Source organism: Barbus barbus (genome assembly GCF_936440315.1).
Source record: "Barbus barbus genome assembly, chromosome: 3".
Taxonomy (NCBI): Eukaryota; Metazoa; Chordata; class Actinopteri; order Cypriniformes; family Cyprinidae; genus Barbus; species Barbus barbus.
In genome coordinates this window covers 23377950-23400020 of record NC_136731.1, presented here as the reverse complement: position 1 = coordinate 23400020, position 22071 = coordinate 23377950, and the positions used below count along the sequence as shown (strand labels likewise).

General features: G+C 35.1%; 1 protein-coding gene across 4 annotated transcripts; it reads right to left on the bottom strand.

Moving 5' to 3' along the window:
- Positions 1 to 3961: 3961 nt before the first annotated feature.
- On the bottom strand, positions 3962 to 21478 carry LOC306848290 (TLC domain-containing protein 4-B-like). 4 transcript variants are annotated; one of them, XM_079382742.1, is made up of 7 exons: positions 21205 to 21476; positions 17652 to 17804; positions 15344 to 15433; positions 8283 to 8341; positions 8071 to 8165; positions 6907 to 6980; positions 3962 to 6822 (listed from the first exon to the last, which is right to left on the bottom strand). In XM_079382742.1, exons 2-7 carry the CDS (start codon positions 17795 to 17797, stop codon positions 6492 to 6494), a joined length of 795 nt encoding a protein of 264 aa, XP_079238868.1. In that variant the 5' UTR covers positions 17798 to 17804; positions 21205 to 21476; the 3' UTR covers positions 3962 to 6491. The 4 variants fall into 4 exon arrangements, with proteins under 4 accessions (XP_079238868.1, XP_079238869.1, XP_079238870.1 ...); XM_079382743.1 differs by having other exon boundaries at positions 21187 to 21464; XM_079382744.1 differs by lacking the exon at positions 17652 to 17804 and having other exon boundaries at positions 21205 to 21478.
- Between the last annotated feature and the right edge of the window lie 593 nt (positions 21479 to 22071).

Genomic DNA, 22071 nt, shown 5'->3' with positions numbered 1-22071 from the left:
GATTGTGCTAACATTTACATGGGTGCTCTTTATCCAGCACTGTAATCCACGGCTTATCTGACTGCAGACTCACAAACTCCTGCAAATGTTAAGAAATATGGCTAATTAAGATTAGTGAACGTGCTGAAATAAAAGATCATTGTGAAGTTTAATTAAACTGATAAAAATATAGATTAAAATAAAGGAGTCAATGATCTTTAGTTGTGATTACTAAAATCAATACCATAAGAAAAAGATATTGTTTTATTAGATACAAAAAATACAGAAATGCCTATTTTGAAATATCTGTCTGTCTGTCTGTCTGTCTGTCTGTCTGTCTATAATAAAGTCCGTCCGTCCGTCCATCCGTCCATCCATCCATCCATCCATAATAAAATCCACCCATCCAACTATCTATAATAAAGTCAGTCCGTCCATCCATCCATCCATCCATCCATCCATCTATCTATCATAAAGTCCATCAATCCATCCATCCATAATAATAATGTTAATAGAAATAGAGATAATAGAAAAAGACAAATTTTATTAAATACAAAATGTATAAGCAAAAAGAAAATATTTTTGTCAATTTCCATGCCTGACATGGTTGGGTTTATTGATGATTTGATTATGTTTGATTTATGTCATTACTGAAACATATTAAAACTATTTTTTCCACATCAGTAAAAGCATAACCAGATGCACTACTCCAAAAACGGCATTTCATCCCAAAACTAAGTTTCCACCAAGGGACAGTCTGGAGTATGGATGGATGATGTCATTTGTCTCTTTGTCAGTCATCAGTGTTAAAGAGTGTAACACACCTCTAAAAGCAGCTCTGTGATGCTCACATACAGTAGCCGAGTCCCAGTCAGGGAGTCAGTCGGAGCGCAGCCTGATACAATGTTCTTGTAAACATTCTAGGGGTTGAAAAAGAGCAGGGGAGGAATTCGGACGCTTTATTTGGTCATGACTGAGGCAGACTATCGCCCTGCTATGAGGGTCAAGACGAAGAAGTGCTAATGCTGCACAGCTCTGACATTCACAACCTCATGAGAGGACTTCACATTCAGCTGGATTTCACTAAGCACATAATAGATGAGTCCAAAACACTTCCATCTCTATATATCTGAATACATGATTTTGTAATGCTGGTGTCATTTAACTAGATGTACCCCTTTTTAGATGCTCTGGAAATCTGTTCTGTGTTAACGGGTTGTTTTTGTCACCCTTCATCCATAATAACTTACGCAACGAGGATGTCAGTGTGAGGTGTGAATCGGTCACTGCTCTGTCAAACAAATTTAGCAAAGATAAGCAATTAAAAGATAAACAAAAAAAGTTCATGCTAGAAGGTTGTGAAGGTGTTGTGCTGGTTACTAAAGTGTTGGAAGACAGTTGCTAGAGAGTTGCTAAGATGTTCTGGTGTTTACTGAAACATTGCTAGCTGTGTTGGTAAGTCATCAGGTTTCCTACAAAATTGGGCAACTTTTATATTGTTGCTGAGGGTTGTTATTTTAGTCCACATGTTGAAGTTTTGAGTAGCAATTGGACCGGTTTCTTACAAAGACCTGGCAACCCTGATTGCTAGGTAGTTCCTAAGATGTTCTAAATGGTTGCCTGGCTCCTAGTAGAGGGTTGCTAAAGTGTTCATGTGGTTTCTAAGGCATTTATAGCCAGTTGCTAACTTGTTCTGAACAGTTGCTTTGCAGTTGCTTGAGGTTTGCAAAACTGGTGTTAATAAAGTGTTGCTAGAGGTTTGCGAAGCTGATGGTTACTAAGGTGTTGCTAGGCAGTTGCTAGAGGGTTTCTAAAGTGTACTGGTGGTTACTAAGGCGTTGCTAGGCAGTTGCTAGAGGGTTTCTAAAGTGTACTGGTGGTTACTAAGGCATTGCTAGGCAGTTGATAGAGGTTTTTGAAAGTGTTCTGGTGGTTACTAAGACGTTGCTAGAGGGTTTCTAAAGTGTTCTGGAGGTTACTAAGATGTTGTTAGGCAGTTGCTAGAGGTTTGCGAAGTTGGTGGTTACTAAAAGCGTTGCTAGGAAGTTGCTAAGATGTTCTTAACGGTTGCTTGGCAGTTGCTACAGTGTTGCCAAGATGTTCTGGGTAATTTTTACATGGCTTTACAATGAACTGTACATTTAGTGGATATCTTGAAAGGACTTAATGAAACTAATCTTTGCTTAGAGATTTTGAAAAAAAAAAAAAAACTCTAGCCCAAGGGGGAGAAAAAACAGTTACTCCAGAAGGAAAAGGCCAAAGGAAAAGCTGACAATACTGATTGTTAAAAGACAAACAGCTGCAGTTTTATGTGAATGAGCATTTGGACTCATCAGCATCAGATGCAGAGATGGTTATATATGTGTTTGTTTATGGACTCACATGAGCCAGAGAAAAGTCAAGAAGGATGGAGAAACTGAGAAAAACAGAAAAGTTACAGCAGCTTCTGAAAGCGCCGGTTCCAGAGATTTCCCTGCCCTCCCTGCTTCCCTCGCTCCTTTCTAGGATAGGTCTGTCTGCCTATTTATGGTCGATGGCTCATTCAACCTACAAAGCTTAGAGGAATTCAGTAGGAGATCTAACAGCCACGGGCAGGTTTTCTGCACACAGTAGTCATCCATATCCTGAACCCACCAACCAAAATGTACAGACGACTATTGTAAACAAGCAAATGCCATCGTAAATCTGCTTGATGTTCTGTACAGCACTGATTAGAAAAGACAATAAAACCCTGAACAAATTTAATGCCTCGTAAACGTAACTATATAAAGATCACAGAGCATCTGGAATGCAAATCTACGTCTGGGAACAACTTCAAGATGAATATCTGAGCGCAGTTCACTTTGCTTAAGTGGCGTATGAACATAATCTGTGCCGTGCATTGGATTTAATGTCAGAACAGACATTTGAAATATTTTAGTTTTCTTTGCATGTACAGTAAATGTATACTGTACACGCTCTGAAAACAAGTCATGAAAACCATCTCTGGCAGGTAATAGCAAAGTGAAAAGTACACGCTTGAGCTCGGTGTGAGGCATACAAAATGTCAGACAGCAGTACTGCAGATGTATGATATGTAGTGTTGTGTGTGTGTGAGGGTACCAGGGGAGATTTCAGTAAGCCTCAGATGCACTGTGACCATGTTTGGTAAAAGTTATCCACACACACACACACAGTCACTCTGACCCAACCCATTGACCATGAGTACACGCAGTAGAGCTGGATTCAATCAGAGCCAGACTACAGGCTCAAAGATCTCTCATTCGCTAGCTTTAATATCCTTTGTCATCCTCTTTGGCTTTCTTTACCTCCACTTTTTTTCTGTCCTGTCTATTACGTAAGCTCTGAGCTGAAGCAGAACTACCTGACGCCATTTTCAACAGGTAGAACTGAAGACAGACAGACAGATAGAGACACACACACACACGCAGATAGATATTCACTTTACAATACTTCTTAAACATGAGGATGTTCGGTTGCCACTGAACCAAGATAAATCTTCAGTATGCATGAAGAATTGGCAAACAGCTGTCATTTGACAACGGTTCTGCCAACAGAAAAGTGCTCTGAATGTACAAACAGCAAGCTAAATGTTCAAAATATTGACTTCAAAAGTCAAATATCTACTTAGACATTAAACAAACTTACAGTGGATTTATGAACACATCAAAACATGTCATGATAAAATGTTTCAAAAAGTGTGTAAAATGTGTATGAGGATGAATAATTTGACCCACTAAATTGAAAGTATTTAATTCATGAAACCAGTCTACTTTTTAAATAAATGTGTAAAAATGATTAAAATTAATTTTAAAAAATTAAAAAGTGGAAACTAAATTACTTGTTTACTAATCCATCCATCATACAACCCCTATAAACCTGAAGAAGTAAATTCATAAGTACATGATCATTCTAAGGTTTGCATTCAGAATTATTACTCCAGTCTTCATGTCACATGATCCTTCAGAAATCATTCTAATATGCTGATCAAGAAACATTTATTGTTATTATTAATGTTGAAAACAGTTGTGCGACATATTTTAGTATTTTAAAAACCCTTAAACAGTGGAGTAAATTGAAAATCAAGTGTACATTAAATGCAAAATAAGCAAACAAAATAAAAGAAAACAAATCAGGTTTTTTTATCATCTAAAATTTATTAATCTGTCATTCTCATGTTTTGACTGCTACTTGGACAATATTATTAGTGGTCATTCATGTCATCCATCGGTTTCAAAGTGTATAGACACAGGAGCTCTAAGGCCTCTGTTGGGTGTCGATTTTCACATTAACATTCCCAAAGATGATTGGATCCACAACAGTAATGTGTTAAAAGAAAAAAAAAAAAGGTAAAAGGTAAAACTGAACAAATCAAGAGATAGGAAAACTGAACAATCATCCAACAGTTCTGTGCTCATTTTAGTATTCTTATAATCACTTCTTCAAAAAGCGACTTCTACTTCAAGACTGAAATTATATTCACATACATAAGAGTTTCAAATACTGGCATTGGGCTAGTCACCAAATTGCACATCCAAGAGGCAAATCCTCGTCCAAACATCTGGACAGGTAGAATAGTCTGTCTAGTCACCCTTTCATAGATTATTGTTCCTTATCAATTATGGGTCCTTATCAATTTCAAATGTCTAAATAAATCAATATAATTGAATTGGTGACAGCTCATTTTTAAAGCAACAGGCATTTGTTACTATTCTACATAAAACAATCAATAACTGTAGATAAACGTCAGTTTTTATGAATATTTAACTAGTTTGGCCAAACAAATGTATAATTTTGAGTATCGACAATCAATTTGTCCAGTAGATGAACTTCCTATTGATTTTTTCGACCAGCCCTTCAAAATGACAATTATTACAATATCAATGCCACAAAGGCATTTCGATTGTGCAATAGTTGTACTGATGTAGTACCATAAAGTCTAAACTGTTTCCATAAACATGAAGATGAACAACTCATTTCAGACGTTACATGTACATATAATTACATGACCAAATGGCCATTTTCTTCTCCAAAACGTCTCCCGAATATATCTCTATTGTCATAGCTTCACATATTCAAGGCCTGGAGGATGATTTGGTTATTTCGAATTACAGATACAAGGCAAAATACTACATTTCCCGCAATCCTTTCCCATTCTCAATGAAAATAACATTCATTTTGAAAGTGTACCTGAAGAGAAATGCTAGCTCTGGCTACAGAGGGATTTACTCTTGTTAAATACTTGGCAGGAATAAGTACTGCATATGTTTTTACGCACATATATACTGTATCGTAATGCCACAGTGCAACACAACATGGGTTGACATGCCCAGCTCACATAAAATCACATTCAAGAGAATCACAACAGCATTCATGCATCATGACAAAAGCCTAAACATCAGGCTGGAAGCTCTAGTGACCAACAAGCTGAAAGAAGAAATAAAAAAAAAATAATAAAAAAAACCATCCTATGAATTTGGCTGGAAGAAAACAACAGAACCAGGAAAAAACAGGACTAAATGTGATTTTGCACCAGTTCCCATCAAGCCTTGAGCTTTGAAAGTTGAAACAGTCTGGTTGGTGAGGAAACTGTTTAAAACCTGTGCTTGTGTAGTTTACTGTTTCAGAGAAAATGGAGGGTTCTAGAAAAGGCAAGAACCTGAGAAACAGATAAAGCACTGCAGTTTCCTCGAATCTAATGCAAAGTCACCTCACGTGGTCAGAAATGAAGTATGCACACAGGTATTTGCTAAGTGAAACTCTCAAAGGCTTTAGATACAACCTTTCACTCCATTTTCACACAGAAAATGTCTTCTGGAGATGCAAAAGAGTGACTGACGTGCAACTTAAGAGGAGTTCTGCAAGTCTGAACTATAAGAGCAAAGCGTTTGATTCTCATGGACCGTCTTTTCAAGATGTTCCTCGTGTTCTTCGAGTCCATATGGTGTACATATTGAGATTGTGCTTGACACGGTGAGAGAGGTAGATCTGAGGTTTGCAACCGGTCAGACGGGCAATGGCGATTTAATTAAAGTTGATAAGCACATCCAACCCAAATGGTCAACAACTCGTAGATGTTGGGAGACCTTTGAGGCACATCAGTGTAAATATCACAGGAAACACGGCTCACAAAGCGACCACGATTGGTTTCGAGAAAGACATGGATGGGTACTGACTGGCTTAGGCTCTGCGATGGAGATCTGATGGACTTTTCGTGGTTATAAGCTCATGTTCTATTGCTTCTCCTTGTGCTTGGAGGCACTTTGGTTGTGCTTGAGGCATAACGGGTTAGTTTATCTGCTTGACTTCCACCAGTGCAGGTGAAGTCAGAGTGTCTGTACATGAAGTAGAGTTTAAAACCACACTGGGATGATGATACGCTCTCCTCCCAACCTTGAAACAGAGAGTATCATTTCTCCAGTCCATCCAGAGTGCAATGGAAAGACTCAGATGTTGCTATATTCTGGGAAGAGAATACATCTAATCTAATAGGTCGTTATCGTGGATGATTCTCAGTCAGTGTGGTTGTTCGTGTAATTGGTCTTTTTGGAGTCCACTTTGCCTCCTCTTAGCTTGCCGGTAATGACCTTGTAGCAGCCACGGGCGATTTTGTACATCCAGATAGTGTTGAGGATATCCAAACAAATGCAGGATACGATCCAGGCCACCTGAGCTGCCAGACCAAGCCTTTCGAACGCTGGCGTACCGAAGGTGCCAAACACTTTTGCCCAGTAGGGCGGCATCACGGCGATCCGCACGAGGAAGAACACGACCGCCATGGCTACTCCGTTGGCGACAACTAGCGGGTGAGTACGAGGGTAAGCTAATGCTTCGAAAAACCACCTGCGGAGAGAGGTCAAATGAGACGTTTAGCATTTGGAAAGGTAATGGATCTAAACAAAATCTCTTCAATTAAATGAATCTCACCTTTGATTCACAAATGGCGTTGACAATTCTGAAATCAATCGGAAGTTTGCGAAATAAGGAAGCACTCCACGTGTCTGAAAAAAAACATTACAAATGTAGATCATATAGACAACTGATTTAATACCTCTCCTATGAGGAACATGTTTTCATTTTCTGAATTGTAATTTATTTTATTTCACATGATAACCATCTTAAAATAGTCATGAAAAAAAGAAAAAGAAAAAAAGAGAAGAAAGTCTAATTAAAAGTATTTTAGAATAATCCTTTACTATTAATAGTAGTATCATTATCGTTATTTATAAAATGTATGTTATGATTACTATTCAAATGCAAGTAGTGAAACATTAGTATTAATATTTGAAAAAATCTAAGTCAGGGTGGTGTAACCAACATGTCAAACTAACAAATAAACTAGGCATATTATAGTTAACTAAAATTAAAATTAAAACTAACAAAATAATATAAATGTTCACTAAAGTAAAATTAAATAGAACCAAGTTGCCAAGGCAAAATTTCTGATTTTAATTTATTTGAACTTGATGTTGGCTGTCAAATTGATCAATTGCAACCAAAATAAAAGTTTATATTTACATAATATATGTGTGTGTATGTATGTAATATTACATACATATTATGTAAACACAAACTTCTATTCTGGATGTGATTAATCACGATTAATCGTTTTGACAGCCCTACAACTAAAACTGAAATAAAAATAATAAAAACAAAATAGAGATATATAAAAACATATTAACACCTAAAAATGACAAAAACATAAAATTACAAAAACTATAAATACAAAAACTGATTCAAAATATTAATAAACACTATCATAGTATTTCAATTATACTGAAATACTGCGCTAATGAACTTATTAAATAACTAAACAAATAAATGATACAAGTCCAAGAAAACAGGCAATTTGTGATATTAAAAGACTATATTCAAAATGATACAATTCTAAATTAAAATAATAAAAAAAAGAATTGCTGAAAATGACACTTACAGAAACTTTTCTATAATGTATGTATGACACCTAAGAACTTTCCATTCTCACTTTTATTTGATTCTTATCATTAAAGATTTTTTATTTTTATCCTTATTTATAGTAAATATCCACAATTTCAAGGGCCTTTCATGTTCTTTGTATTTCTAGGTACTTACCAGCACAAATCCATAAGCGTACAGCGCCGCCAAGTGGTGACAGACAAAAAAAGTGTCACCCATGGTACTCCAGTTACAGGCCAGCAGCACCAGGTCTGAGAGAAGAAGAGATGACGGAAGAGAAAACAAGCGAGTTAAAACATGTAGACAAACCTGAAAAGATCTGTGTGTAATCTGTGCTTGAACTTCCATAACAAAACAATGATTCATACCATAGAACAGGTATCCACAGGTGATGGCCACATTGAGCTTAACCATGTTAGGATCACCCCTGAGGAAAGACAAAAAGAGGATACAGCTCAACAAAAGGCAAAGACAACAGTAGAAGCAATGCAGTCAGTCAGCAATGGAAATGTTTGGATTTAACAAGATTAACATGAACGTCTTGTTTCTGAAGGGTGTAATCGGTAAAAGCATCACCATCCAGTTAACCTGCAGATGGAAACCCAGGCCTCAAGCCATTTATTAGTCTACTATCATCACTGGCAACACGCCACTGTCCACACTGCCAACTCTACAACTGACATTACACCACAGACATTCCAGTCAAATTCAATTCATCTGGCTGAACATGCAGTGATATCTGACTGCTGTTAATCTACAACGTTTGCATGTAATCATATCTTGTAAGTAAATAGCTACAAATCTAGTTAACTGCAAATCTACTGTTTATTATATAAAACAAATTGGCATCAGACTGTTAGTGTTTGCTGAGAGTATTTTGTAGCAAACTTGTGACATTTTGAACCGTCTGATATCAGATCAGTTTCATGCATTTTAAAAATACTGAAATCTATTTTATTAATTAAAAAAAAAAATTCTGTTATCCATTTAATTTTTTTGATTTGTAATGGTTTAATAAAAGCTGCAGTCCGTAACTTTTTTGTGTTCAAAATTAACTACATTTATATAATAAGCGAGTACACCATGAAACCATTTTCCAAGCCGTGTTTTTGGCTTGTCCTGAATCAGTACGGTACACCCATAATATGTATAATATTCTGACTATTTTAGACTGGTTCGGGTAGGTACCGCTGCGGAGTAGCCAGTACCTGCGTGATTCGTCATAGACATAAACAGAGAGAAGTAGCTCCGGCTACAATGTTCTTCCACAACACGCACGCAATTCTGTTTACTAACCGCTAGAGGGCCAAAAGTTACAGACTGAAGCTTTACATTTTAATAACCAAAAAAGATTTGTTTGTCTGGATTCTGTGTTTTATGATTTTATATACACTAAATTTATATAAAAATTGGTAATAAATGAATTCATAAAACTTTAACAATTTAATTAATCTTTAAAATATAATCAAATTAAATTCCTTTCAGTTTTAGCAAACAAAGTGATGCACAACAGAAGTGTACTGTTTAAATGAAAACATGGATGAAAAATTGTGATAGTGTGATATTCCTTAAATTATGTTTAAACTGTATTATTATTAATACTTTGAGTACATTCTACTGTACAATAGTAATATATTTCTGTCATAACTTTTTCTAGTTAAACCAAACTTTTATTTTGACAGGCTGTCGTGATGACCTTAGTATGCCACAGAGAAAAAAACAAACAAATAACTAATAAAAAATGTAACTGATCTTTTATCTCACAATTCTGACTTTTCCCCCTGCAATTCTTAGAAAATTGCGAAATATAAACTCAGAATTGCGAGATGTAAACTCAGTGGAGGCTTTCACATGGACAAGCTTCAAGCACCACAGCATATGCTGGTTTAAGCTGTTTGTTTTCATGAAAATACATTTAAGGGCAGTCGCCGGGGTCATTTGAGAGTTACTGATGAAATGACTAAACGAGCTCATGCACTCGCCATATAGAAGATGAATATCTCAAGCCAGAGTTACAGTACGTGTGTCCCTGAGATGTGTGTCTCTCTTTGACCCTGTAAGGAGATCAGGGAACTGATACACAGCGGTCACAGGTGTCCAGTAGCAGAGGAGGTGTGTGTGAAACACGATCTCAATTCGAGCGCTAGCGGCCTCTCGTACACAGGAAGCTCAGTTACTCTCAGCGTGACTCCGCTGTGACCTCTGACCCCTCTGACAAACACTCAACTCTCACTCACTGCCCATCCAGCACTAATGCACGATTTCACACCTGGAATATTAAAACTTATGTGTGCAAGTGGTATTTACAATCTTTCTTACTAAATATATGGAAAAAATAAGGAAGGCTTTACTGTAGTAGACCAAATTTTTCCACCTGTTGAATGAAATCAAGCACGTTCTAACATTTTAAAATATCTTTGCCATTTTGCATGGGTCTGCATGTGAATTTGTTTATGAATGATTATTAGGTTTTATATAAAAACTATATGGAGTCATAAGGTGGACGATGTACCATATACATCTTCTACCTTATATACAGTTTATATGATTCTAACACAATCTGTGACGACAAAATTGCATTAAATAAAAATGCTATTTTTCATCAGCGTTCTGTGTTTGCAATAAGATGCTCACAAATTTGAGAAGTCGAATCAAGCATTTATTTTATAGAATATTTATTGACAATTCTCAAATTTATTAATGGGCCATTAGACACTGACCAACAGCAATAAAATGAAACAATAATCAATTAATCAAAAAGTACTGTAGCTCAGGGTTAAGATAAATAATTAAAACTAAACCCATAAAAAGAAAACATAACTTAAAAACAAAAAACTTACTAAAAAATTAAATAAGCAGCAAAAAAGTTAATTTATTTCAGTTGCCAAGGCAACATTTTTTTTTTTTTGAAGTACTAAAATATCTAAGTAAATGCATAACTAAAATTAATAAAAAAAATTATAAAAACTATAGACATTTAAAACACTAATAAAATGACAAAATGACTAAAACTTTAATTAAAATAAACTAAAATATAACTAAAAATCTAAATAATATAATAACTAAAACAAAATATAAAATCTAATTCAAAATACCAACAAAAATTATAATATTTGATCAATGATCCTAACGCTGCTGTAGCCTTAAATACATAACCTTGTTGATAATTTGGCAGGAAAAATATATAACACCAGAAACTTTTCTTTAAAAATTATAATTAAAATTCCCCCAAAATTTATGTGTGCCCTATTTAATCTATTTCTTTCATGGGCTATTATTATAGTACGATCGTGGAACATGTCATTCTGACATTAATCTTTAACCTACTTATCAGGTTATTTTATTTTTACCTGAATGATAACTCATTGGTTTAGGAAAAATTATTTAGGTCACAGTTTATTTGGACAAATAGATGTAGTATTAGCCTTCAAATGGACACACCTAACCACGTTTCTTCACCTTTTATCTCATTCAGTTCACTGAATGACAACTGCCGCGACAGGCCAGACTTACAGTACAGACGAGTCTAATGAAAGCCATTATAGTGAAAGGATGGGTGGCAGTGCATTTACCATAAAACACAAAGAGATCGGCTTGAAAGTTTGAAAGGCTCTGTGGAGTGTAACTCTTCAGGTGAGACTGGATCAAACTTCTTTAAAAAAATGGAGTAAACTGGCATAAGTGTAATCATTTTGACTGCTTTTAACAAACAAAAGCAATTACACCAATTCAACTTTCAAGAATGTGTTGAGTCATTCTACAAAACGAGTAGCTTTTGCGTCCTTCATTATGTACATAATGACTGTAAAAAATATGAATATGGTTAATATAGTTGGAAACACAGGAGTGAGGACAGACAAAAAAGAATAAAATCAATTAAGTAAAGAAGTGAAGACTCCTTAATATTTCTCTCTCAACCTACATCATACTTTTTCTTTGTTTTTAATTTTTTAGAATCCTCTAAATATATATTTCCTGGTTCAAATTAAGAGTCAAATCCCACATTTGTCAGGATGTCAACTAAAAGGCATGTTGTTGTTATGCATCAACTTAGTTACCATCATAACTGCCCCTTATTAAAATAATGTATTAGTTCATACTTCAAAAACAGCAGCTGATATAATCCTCCTTTCAGCAAATGAACTCTGCAAGGACATGTAAATATCTTTATCACTTCAGCTGATATTATGGCAAGTTTGCCAGAAGGAACACTCTTACCGTAATTTTTTTTTTTTTTTTACAGTAAACAACTGATGAAACTTGAAAACAAGTTGTCTGTAGAAATATTAGCACTAAATTTTCTAAAATTCACCTTGAAGCATCATACTCTTGAGCCAGTGTTATTTTCATATTTAAATATCATTGTAGTTTATATTAATATTGTGATTTAGTTTTTTTATTTTATTAGTTATTTTCATAATTTTATTTTATTAAATTTTTATTTTTATATTAACTTTTATTTTGATCTATCTATTTTTATTCTTTTTTTATTATTATTTTTTCAAGTTATTTTAGTACTTCAAATTGAACTTGATGAAAATTAGAGATGAAACAAATTTAGTTTTTTTTACTTTATTCCACTTTAAGTTGATTTCATTTGAAGTATTTTTAGTTAACTATAATAACTATGCCTTGAGGACGAGTTTTATATGCTGTGTTTTTCTGCATTTTTTAAAATATATATCTATTTATTTATCTATAATAATTTATTAATAGTTTTTATTTAATTTTTCATTTGTTATTTTAATACAACAACTTGACAAAAAATTGAGATGTTGATTGGGCAACTAACTGAAATTAATTTAGTTCATGTTTCCTTATATTAAGTTCACTTTACATTCATTTTATTTGAAGTAACGAAAACATTGTTTCATGGTTTTAATTGTAGTTTTCGTTTAGGGCAAATATATTTGAGCATAATGGCTAAACTGTAAAACTGCCAACTCTGTTACGATCGGCCCTGAAATGCATTAGTTATGGACTGACTTATATTAATATTGATCAGTATAGCTTGAGATGCACAATGCAATTTACCTACAGTTGAAACTGGATATTTACAACCCATGCTGTGGCTGCTCAGACGGGTCGCAACAAAAACAGCAAAATAAAGAGAGAAACCTTTCATTCTAAACGGTGCCATGATCCCACGACACCCACTGAAGAGTCAAACTGGACATGAAACAAAACCAAAGAGGTGACATTATCTACAATGAAACCTAGTAATACAAAATTATAAAGAAATTCGCTTTAAAAAAAATGTTGCAAAACCTTGTTCAAAAGGGCATCTGTATCATAGAATGACCCTGTTTGTATTGGGATGAGGATGAGATGAGGTTTGGATGGGAATGGGTTCTCGGCAGTCTCCCTCTCTTCTCTCTAACACTCTTTTCTTGTGTTTTTGAGGGAGCGTTACTGCCGAGATGACCTATGGGACAGTGAGAGAGGGGCTGATCAGAGGAGAGAGGAGGCCTGGAGGACTGTCACATGATATGACAGAGGAGGGGGTCTGGGAATCTGTTGTTTCCTGTTGAAAAGGCGCCTTGTAAGATTAAAAACTCTCTGATCTGACAGAGCGAAAAGGGAGAGAGGAAAAGAGACACTGACAACAAACAGAAATATGGGTCCCTCACTGACTCACTCAGTCACTCACACAGGTGACCAAAGAAAACAGAGGTGATGAGAAAGGGGAAAATAAATAAAGTGAGAGCAGATGTGACAAAACAAAAAGAGATTCAAGAATTTAAAGGAACATGCCACTATTTTTGAAAATAGGCTCATTTTCCAACTCCCTTAGAGTTAAACAGTTGAGTTTTACTGTTTTCAAATCCATTCAGCCGATCTCCGGGTCTGGCGGTAGCACTTTTAGCTTAGCTTAGCATAGATCATTGAATCGGATTAGACCATTAGCATGTTTTGATATTTTAATTTAAAACTTGAATCTTCTGTAGTTACACTGTGTACCAAGACTGACGGAAAATGAAAAGTTGCGAGTTTCTGGGCTGATATGGCTAGGAACTATACTCTCGTTCCGGCGTAATAATCAAGGAACTTTGCTGCCGTACCGTGGGTGCAGCAGGTGCAGTGATAATACGCAGCGCTTGAAAACAGTCCCCAGCTAGGTAACTAGTAATGATAATATAGCTGGGGACTATTTTCAGGCGCTGCGTAATATCATTATTTCAATGATTATTTATCATTGATTTCAAAACAAAACTACTCCGAGACGTAATCGAGTTGATCTTCCTATACTATTTAAGCGTGATAATATTTTCACTGAAGAAAGCCATATTATGGATTTTGAACTCGTATTTTAGCCTGAAGCAACAGTTTGAATTAAAAATGTCTTAATGATGGATTAGTTTCTTACAAACACACAGCTTTTCACTTCACTTCACTTCACAAGTGGTGTGGATTACTTGTGGATTATTGTGATGTTTTTATCAGCTGTTTGGACTCTCATTCTGACGGCACCCATTCACTGCAGAGCAAGTGATGAAATGCTAAATTTCTCCAAATCTCTTCTCATGAAGAAACAAACTTATCTAGATCTTGAATGGTCTGAGGAGGAGTAAACTTTCAGTTTTTTGTTCATACCGTCATAAAAAAATTTACTTTGTTTTTCCTTCTGTTTACTTTTTTGCTTCAAAACAAAGATGTTTGGCATGACTCAAGGCTCTTTATTAAAGAATTTCATGAATTCCCTGCAGAAAATAAAAGGGGAAATGACCTTGAGTGTTGCACTCCATTAAATAAGCAGAAGAAAATGCCAAAAGAAGAGATATAAATATATAAGTGAGATGAAAAGGAGACATGCACTCTGTTCCTAGTGAGCTGCCTTGTATTTTGCAGAGCTTTTAACAAACAGCAACCTAAATATGAATCAGAAACATGAATCAAAAAACATACTATAAAAATATTTATAAAAAGTATTAGTATTAGTATTATTAGGTCATAAAATGCTGTAGCAGTAGGTAGCTCACTAGGTTTTGGAGCAGAGTTATAGAGGACAGAGGAGGTGACAACCACTAAAGACAAATTACCATTCTTCCCCTTCAGGATGCAAAGATGCAGACCAAACAGGCAGCAGGCAGAAAAGGAAAGATTAAAGAGAGGGAAAGAAGAAAAGAAAAATAAAGACAAGAAGACAAATGAGACGGCTTGTTGTGTGCACTGGCAACTACAGAGGACACATTACTGATGACAAAGAAAAAGTTCCAATTAAAACTTCAGGACATTTTTCTCAGTTGAACGTATAGTCCATGATATTGACTCTTACATATTGATTGGTACTAACTGTAAACAAAAATAGCGGAAAGATGCATTGTTTGAATTTGGTTGTAAACAGTGAAAAATGTGAAATATCACAATGAGATCCAAGTAGTACACAGAGTTGAAAATCCACTCTGTTTTTGAGTAATCAGCATCTTACCAGACGGGGTCCTCATTGACAACATCGTCGTACCAGAGGATATAGAGGCAAAACAGCCCCACAATTAACGCATGGACAGTGGACACCAGCCTGAGGACATAAAAACAGCTCAGATGAAACAATATTCAGTAATCATCAAAGTTTGGTGCTCATTGTCATTCTTCCTGTCATTCCAGGGTCTGTACAGTTGCCTATTCAGTTCAATGATTCAATTCCAATGCATGAATCTGAATTTTGACATGCTGGAACCAAATAGACACATATAAGTACAACCTTAACACTAACCCTACAATCAATCATTTAATAACTGTGCCAAGGGCCACAAAAAGTCATTTTATGATTTGCACACTGGGTCGAAAGAAATCAGCATTAGGAATATCACATAGATAACATGATGCTGACACAGTAGGAAACTATCTATGGTAGATAGCTGACAGTGAATGAACTGTGATTTGGTTTGCATGTGTCTGAGTGAGTTTGTGAGAAAACATTGTGTGTGGACTGTAGACTTTCATATCTGTTATCTGCGCTGTGAGAACCCCTATAAGACAATTCTCAATATTTGACACGACACAAATTAAAAAAGCCAAATATTTTATGAAAACCAATGATCTAATGTTTTTTTTTTTTTTTTTTTTTTTCATTCTCTGTTGTACCCTGTTAAGTATTGTGAACAAAGTAATCAAGGAAATGCTTTGCCATCACTTTACCTGATTACATCAAATGAACAATACAGCCTTATTTTCATCCCTTGAGAGCGTGAAAAATGTTTCATCATTCAGTTTTTTTCAGGCATCCATAAACTAATTTAAAAACAGATAAGCAATCTATTGTGCAAAATGCTTTGCACTAAAAAAAACAAACATACTCTAATTACAAGCATATTATTGTACCATTTTTAAAAATCAGGGTTTGTTTAACATTCAGAAATTAAAGTAGTCTTTATAGGAAAAGAAAGAACTGCTGCAATTGTATTTTTACAGTGCACGTGATCAATGCAGTTGGTTCTGTGCGCCCATTACAGTGTTAAACCATTTCGATTTGCTAACATAATATCATATCGGTTTCATTCACTATGTCATGACTTTTAAAAGAATGTAAGATGTCAAAACAACAATAGGTGGCATTTAACATCTTCTAAAAACAATTCAACTTGTGTGGTTAACCTCTGACATTTTATATAAGTATTGTTCAGATACCTATCTCTTCCTAACTAAGTGCTGTAAGGTCAAAGTTAACCAGGTTCAGAAGATTACAAAGAGGAAAGGTGATTAGACCAAACTGCCATTCACCTACATTTCACAATACAGTACAGTACAGTACAGTACAGAGATCACTAGATCTCGCTCATGTTGGTATACACTCATGTATGACAACATTATGAATGATATTTGGAAGCTTGTTTGTAATTCTGAAGTTCTTAAGAATCTTGAATTATCTCTACGTTTATTTAAAGTCCTTTGCAATATTATTTTCTTTAAAAAAAAAAAAAACTAATCCTTAGATCAGAATTAATAATACTTCTTAACTTTTTAAAAATGATTCTTAAAGGGATAATTCACCCCAAAATGACAATTCTGTCATCATTTACTTGCCCTGATGTTGTTTCAAACCCGTATGAGTTTCTTTTTTCTGCGGAGCACAAAAGAAGATATTTTGAAGAATGTGTGCAAAAAAAATAAAAAAATTCAGTTGTTGGTAGCCATTGGCTTCCATTGTATTTTTTTCCTTAAAATGGAAGTCAATGGCTACCGTCGATTATTTGGTTACCAACATTCCATCTTCTTTGGTGTTCCACACAAGAAAGAAACAAGGTTTGTTACAACCTGAGGGAAAATTATGACAAAATCAAATTTTTTGAGGTGAAGTATCCCTTTAAAAGATGTCTAAATGCCTAGAATCCAATATAAGTTCTTAAAGGTAAAATGTTTAATTCATTTATTGGGCTGTTTTAAGTATAAGCATTAGAACATTACTACTTAACAAATATACCTTTAAGATTTACCGGTGTAAAGTTTTGAATTTTTTCACTTTTTTCTTTAATTTTCACAAATCCAGCACCAATTGCTCTTTGCTTCACACATGGACCCAGTAGCATTATTAACACAGCTATACATGCATAGTTCCTCGAAATGTGACTTCATTGTCCCTGCTTTAGTCTATATCTGTGCATGTTTGATGATTATTTATCCATCCATACGTATCTGGTGGCCAGTCCATCTCTATTTGTACTGTTTACCCATCCATGCATGCATGCAAATTACCCAAATTTCTATTAGAGCAGTGCTAAGTTATACGAGTCTGATACCTGGAGTTCCAGTCGTTGAGTTTGTTTGGAGGAAGTTTCCCATAACCCTGTGTGAAGTTGGAAGAGAGAACTGGACTGACGCACGAGAAGAAGAGCTGGAACCCCACAAAGCTGCCGGCCACCACATACACCTCTCTCATATCCATCTCTCACCTACACAAGAGACATCACAACACACACCGTCACATCTGTGCTCTGACCTGCGCTTATTCTGTAAACTCTTACCAGTCCAGAGCACAGCAACTGACCCTTCATTCATTTCACAAAGACTATGTGTTAGGCATTAATCTGTTTGTGAGTAAAAAAGTAGAGTGGCAAAGTAAGTTATTAAACATGCAATATTGTGAATGAAGCCATTGTTTTCAAATGTTCAAAGAAGATTAACACCGTGGGGAAATAGTGATGGAGAATGTGAAAGAAGGAACAAGAAAGAGAAATTTTAATCATTTTAATACTTACTTTTTTTTTTTTTGAAAATATTTATGTTTCTGTTTGCACTAAAACAAATCTTAATTTGTCAAATTTTCAAAAGGGAAAAGAGAACAAATAGCTTAAAGTATTTACACACATCTACATTTATATACAGTATTCGGCAGTATTTTATTCTTAAGGATTATTATTCTTTTATTCTTTATTCTCCCTAAATGCCATTTTCCTCTTATTTCCAAATAAGAAATAAGAACATTTTGTATTCCAAAAAATACAAATGCTCTTTTCTTTTCTTTTTTCTTAAAATTGTTCTTAAAACAAAACTTCAAAATCATTATAAATAAAGTTTTGATAAACCCATATTTGTCTAAAATCCCTTTAAATACAACTTGTTTTAAAGGTAAAATGTTTAATTTATTGTGTAGTTTCACATATTGTGCATTACAACATAAGAAAATTATTCTGCAACAGCTAAAGTCATTAAATAAACACATTTCATGCATTTTACAATACATTTTGCAACTGCAAAAGTTAAAGAGATTGCATCATTAAGAGTTACCACTGTAATGTTTTGATTTGTTTTAAACAATGTAACCTCATGTGCAGCACAGTATAAAATCAGTCAACTTCTATTATGCTGTTAAGAATATCATTTTATTCTTAAGAAATTAAAATGTTCTTAGGAAAATATTTGAGAGAATAGACAGTTTATCCACACATTTGTGAATAATAGTCTTAAAAGAAAAATGACTATAAAAAGAGAATTTTTAGGAAATTTGGGAGAAACAAGCACAAACATCTCATATCTCAGGTCAGCCTACAAATCTCAGAAAACAAGTTCCAGAGGCAAGAGGAATGTAATAAGTGTGTGTCACATTACAAAATGGGTCACTGACCCCCAGCATGCAGAAGGGTCATATTGAGTCATCTGGTCTTTTTTAAGCTGCATCACGGTATCAAGCTATAACACACACACACACACACACTGCAGAACTACTACACTGTGCATCAATGTCTCTGCAATAAAACCTTCCTTCAACATATTTCATCTATCAATAAACCGTCTTTTAGCCTAAAGCAACCAAAAATAAAGCACATTTTTTTCAAACAGTATGCATTATTTTTTATTACCAAATGCATGATTTTCCAAATACGTTGGATTCTTTCACACAAACGTCCGGCTGTTCTTTTTAAATTCTTATGCATGCAGCAAACTATACGCATTTACTTGAACTTCCAGAAGAGAGGCTGAAGAATCCATTGCGAAACCCCTCATGATCGGGTCTAATAGACAAACAATGGGCTCAAGTGCACTAATCCCACCAAAAATGTGAGTAAACATGTGGTACTTTATTAAGATTAAACTAACAAAGGTTTAAATCATTTACCCATGTACTGACAATAGGACATTGATTAAAGAGGAGCAGATTGGGTCATGATGAGATCTGCACAATGTCTTTCTTTAATCTAGTAACCAGCGTCCTGTTGCCCCAAGTTAACACTTCCATTGTAAATCTATTTACAGACTAAAAAATGTGACTGGCAACATTCTGTAGCAGTGATGCAAGAGAAAGAATGTGCTTCAGGTAACCTTTCAACAACAAACAATCGACCACCACATTACAGACTTGCATGGCTGGTCACATGGCTGGGAATGAATAAGATTTGGGAATAATGCAAAAAATGAATGTCAATTCCATAACATGATACACTAGATAAGATGATATTTCGATAACAACAAACCAAATGCATATAAGTGTATATGGCTCATTCCTAAACTTTTGATATTTTCCCCTCAGGCCAATAACTATTTAGTTTGAACGACAGCTGAAGCTTGACTTTGATAAATGCGTCTTAAGGATGCAGGTGTGTGGTTGACTGGTATATATTTATCACTTCACACCTGTGCACTATGATAAGTGAAAGGATAAACGTCAACAAGTCATTATACTGAACATGACACGGTGGAAGAAAATTCACGTGCCAAAATACCCAGATACCTTTGACTTGCCAACACAACAAGCAGCTTATTTTTGTGGAAAAAAATAATAATAAAAAATATTTTTTTTTCTGAATTAAGCTGTCAAATAATAACTTGTGTGATGATATCTAATAGATCATGATCTAAAAATTTTATTTATGATCTTTAAAGTGTTACTGTGCTGTCCACACACACAAAAACTGTATGTATAGTGTTTTATCTCTTTGTCAAAACTGAAAAAATACTCTTAAATACAGACGTACATAGTATATAAACGTATATAGTACATATTTTATCAATGTTGTTTTTAAGAAAAAAAGCATATTATATAATTATTTAAATTACACTCTGTATAAAAAAGTAAAATGTACAGGTAGTTTTTTTTCCAAATTACTTACTGATACAGGATATTGTGCCTTATTTTTACAGATAATACAATTTTATATATTCACTTTTAGAGGGACGAGTTAAAAGTCTGGGTACAGTGATTTTAGCAAATGTTAACCTTTCAAAACTCCTAAATAAAGTACACAATTATAAAGTTTAAATAGATTTAAAATCTTTCCTTCCAAAGCAGAAAGAACCGGTTCCTTACAATAATCACACAAATATTTGTGATGATATTTTAAGAAGCTGCAGGACAAGAAACGTGTGACAAAAAAAAAAAAAAAAAAAACAGCTATCATGCAAAATTATGCGGAAGCTTGCTCCACTGAGCAAGTTCGGTTTCGCCACGCAACAATTACTGATTCTAAATTTGAATTCTTTATTCTCGGAAAACTACAAGAGAGCGGCTGCGTCACAATACCCCGGTACGTCGTCATAATGCGCTGCATAATAATGCGTAACCGTCCCCGAGCCTCAAACTCTCGAACAATAACAACACCAGCAGTGAGTCCAGCCGCTTTAACGCAAGAAAATGTGTAGCATGTGCAGTGTGTAAAAAAATTCTGCATTTAGAAGTGACTTGAATGAATGTCCAAACCAACTCCTGAGCGCTAAACTTTTCTATTCATCATCTGTCGCCGTAACAATGGCCATGTTAATAATGCATGTGTGACAGGTGCAGACAGCGATGCTTCTGTACACGCTCGCTTTGCGAAGGACATTTACAGTGTCCATTACCTGATAGGTGGTACCTACATAGGACTGTGTAAACGTGTCCAGATCCTGTTGTCTGCTTTCGTCTGTCCACGAGCCCAGTTTTATCTGGATGGCGACGGCAAGCGAGCGCTTTGCCCACTCGCTGTCTTCAAACCCGCGCGTCGTCTGTGGCGTACTGGCGAATAAACCTGTACTTCTGGAGCGAGGCCATTTCCCACCTTTAAAAAACACGCAAGGATTTGGTAAAGCTCCACGGAGCCCGCTGCAGCAAACACTGCATTTCTTCACCGTGTTGACAGGCTCCGCCCAGCACACACCCCCTCATGACGCTTCTGATTAAAACCCACAGTCTGAGAGAATAATCTATATCAATCTATAAACATTTGATTTATAGTATATTTTCTGGAATGTTATATGACGAGCACGTAATGCAAAAAAAATGAAGCAAAAAGAAAAAATCTTATTAAGATTTAACAAGCTGTTTTAAAGGAATAGTTCACCCAAAAATGAAAATTTGCTAAAAATGTCCTCACCCTCAGGCCATCCAAGATGTAGATGAGTTTGCTTCTACATCGGAACAGATTTGGTGAAATTTAGCATTACATCACTTGCTCACCAATGGATCCTCTGCAGTGAATGGGTGCCGTCAGAATGAGAGTCAAAACAGCTGATAAAAACACCACAATAATCTACAAATAATCCACACCACTCCAGTCCATCAGTTAACATTAAGATGCATGTTTGTAAGAAACAAATCCATCAAGACTTTTTTTTTAACTTCAAACCATTGCTTTTGGCTAAAATACGTCATCTCTCCATTCCTTTCTCCAGCACTGTTTATGAGCAAAAACAGTCCAAAACAGTTTTAAACAAATATGTTGGTGGGTTTTGATGTGAGAGGACAGC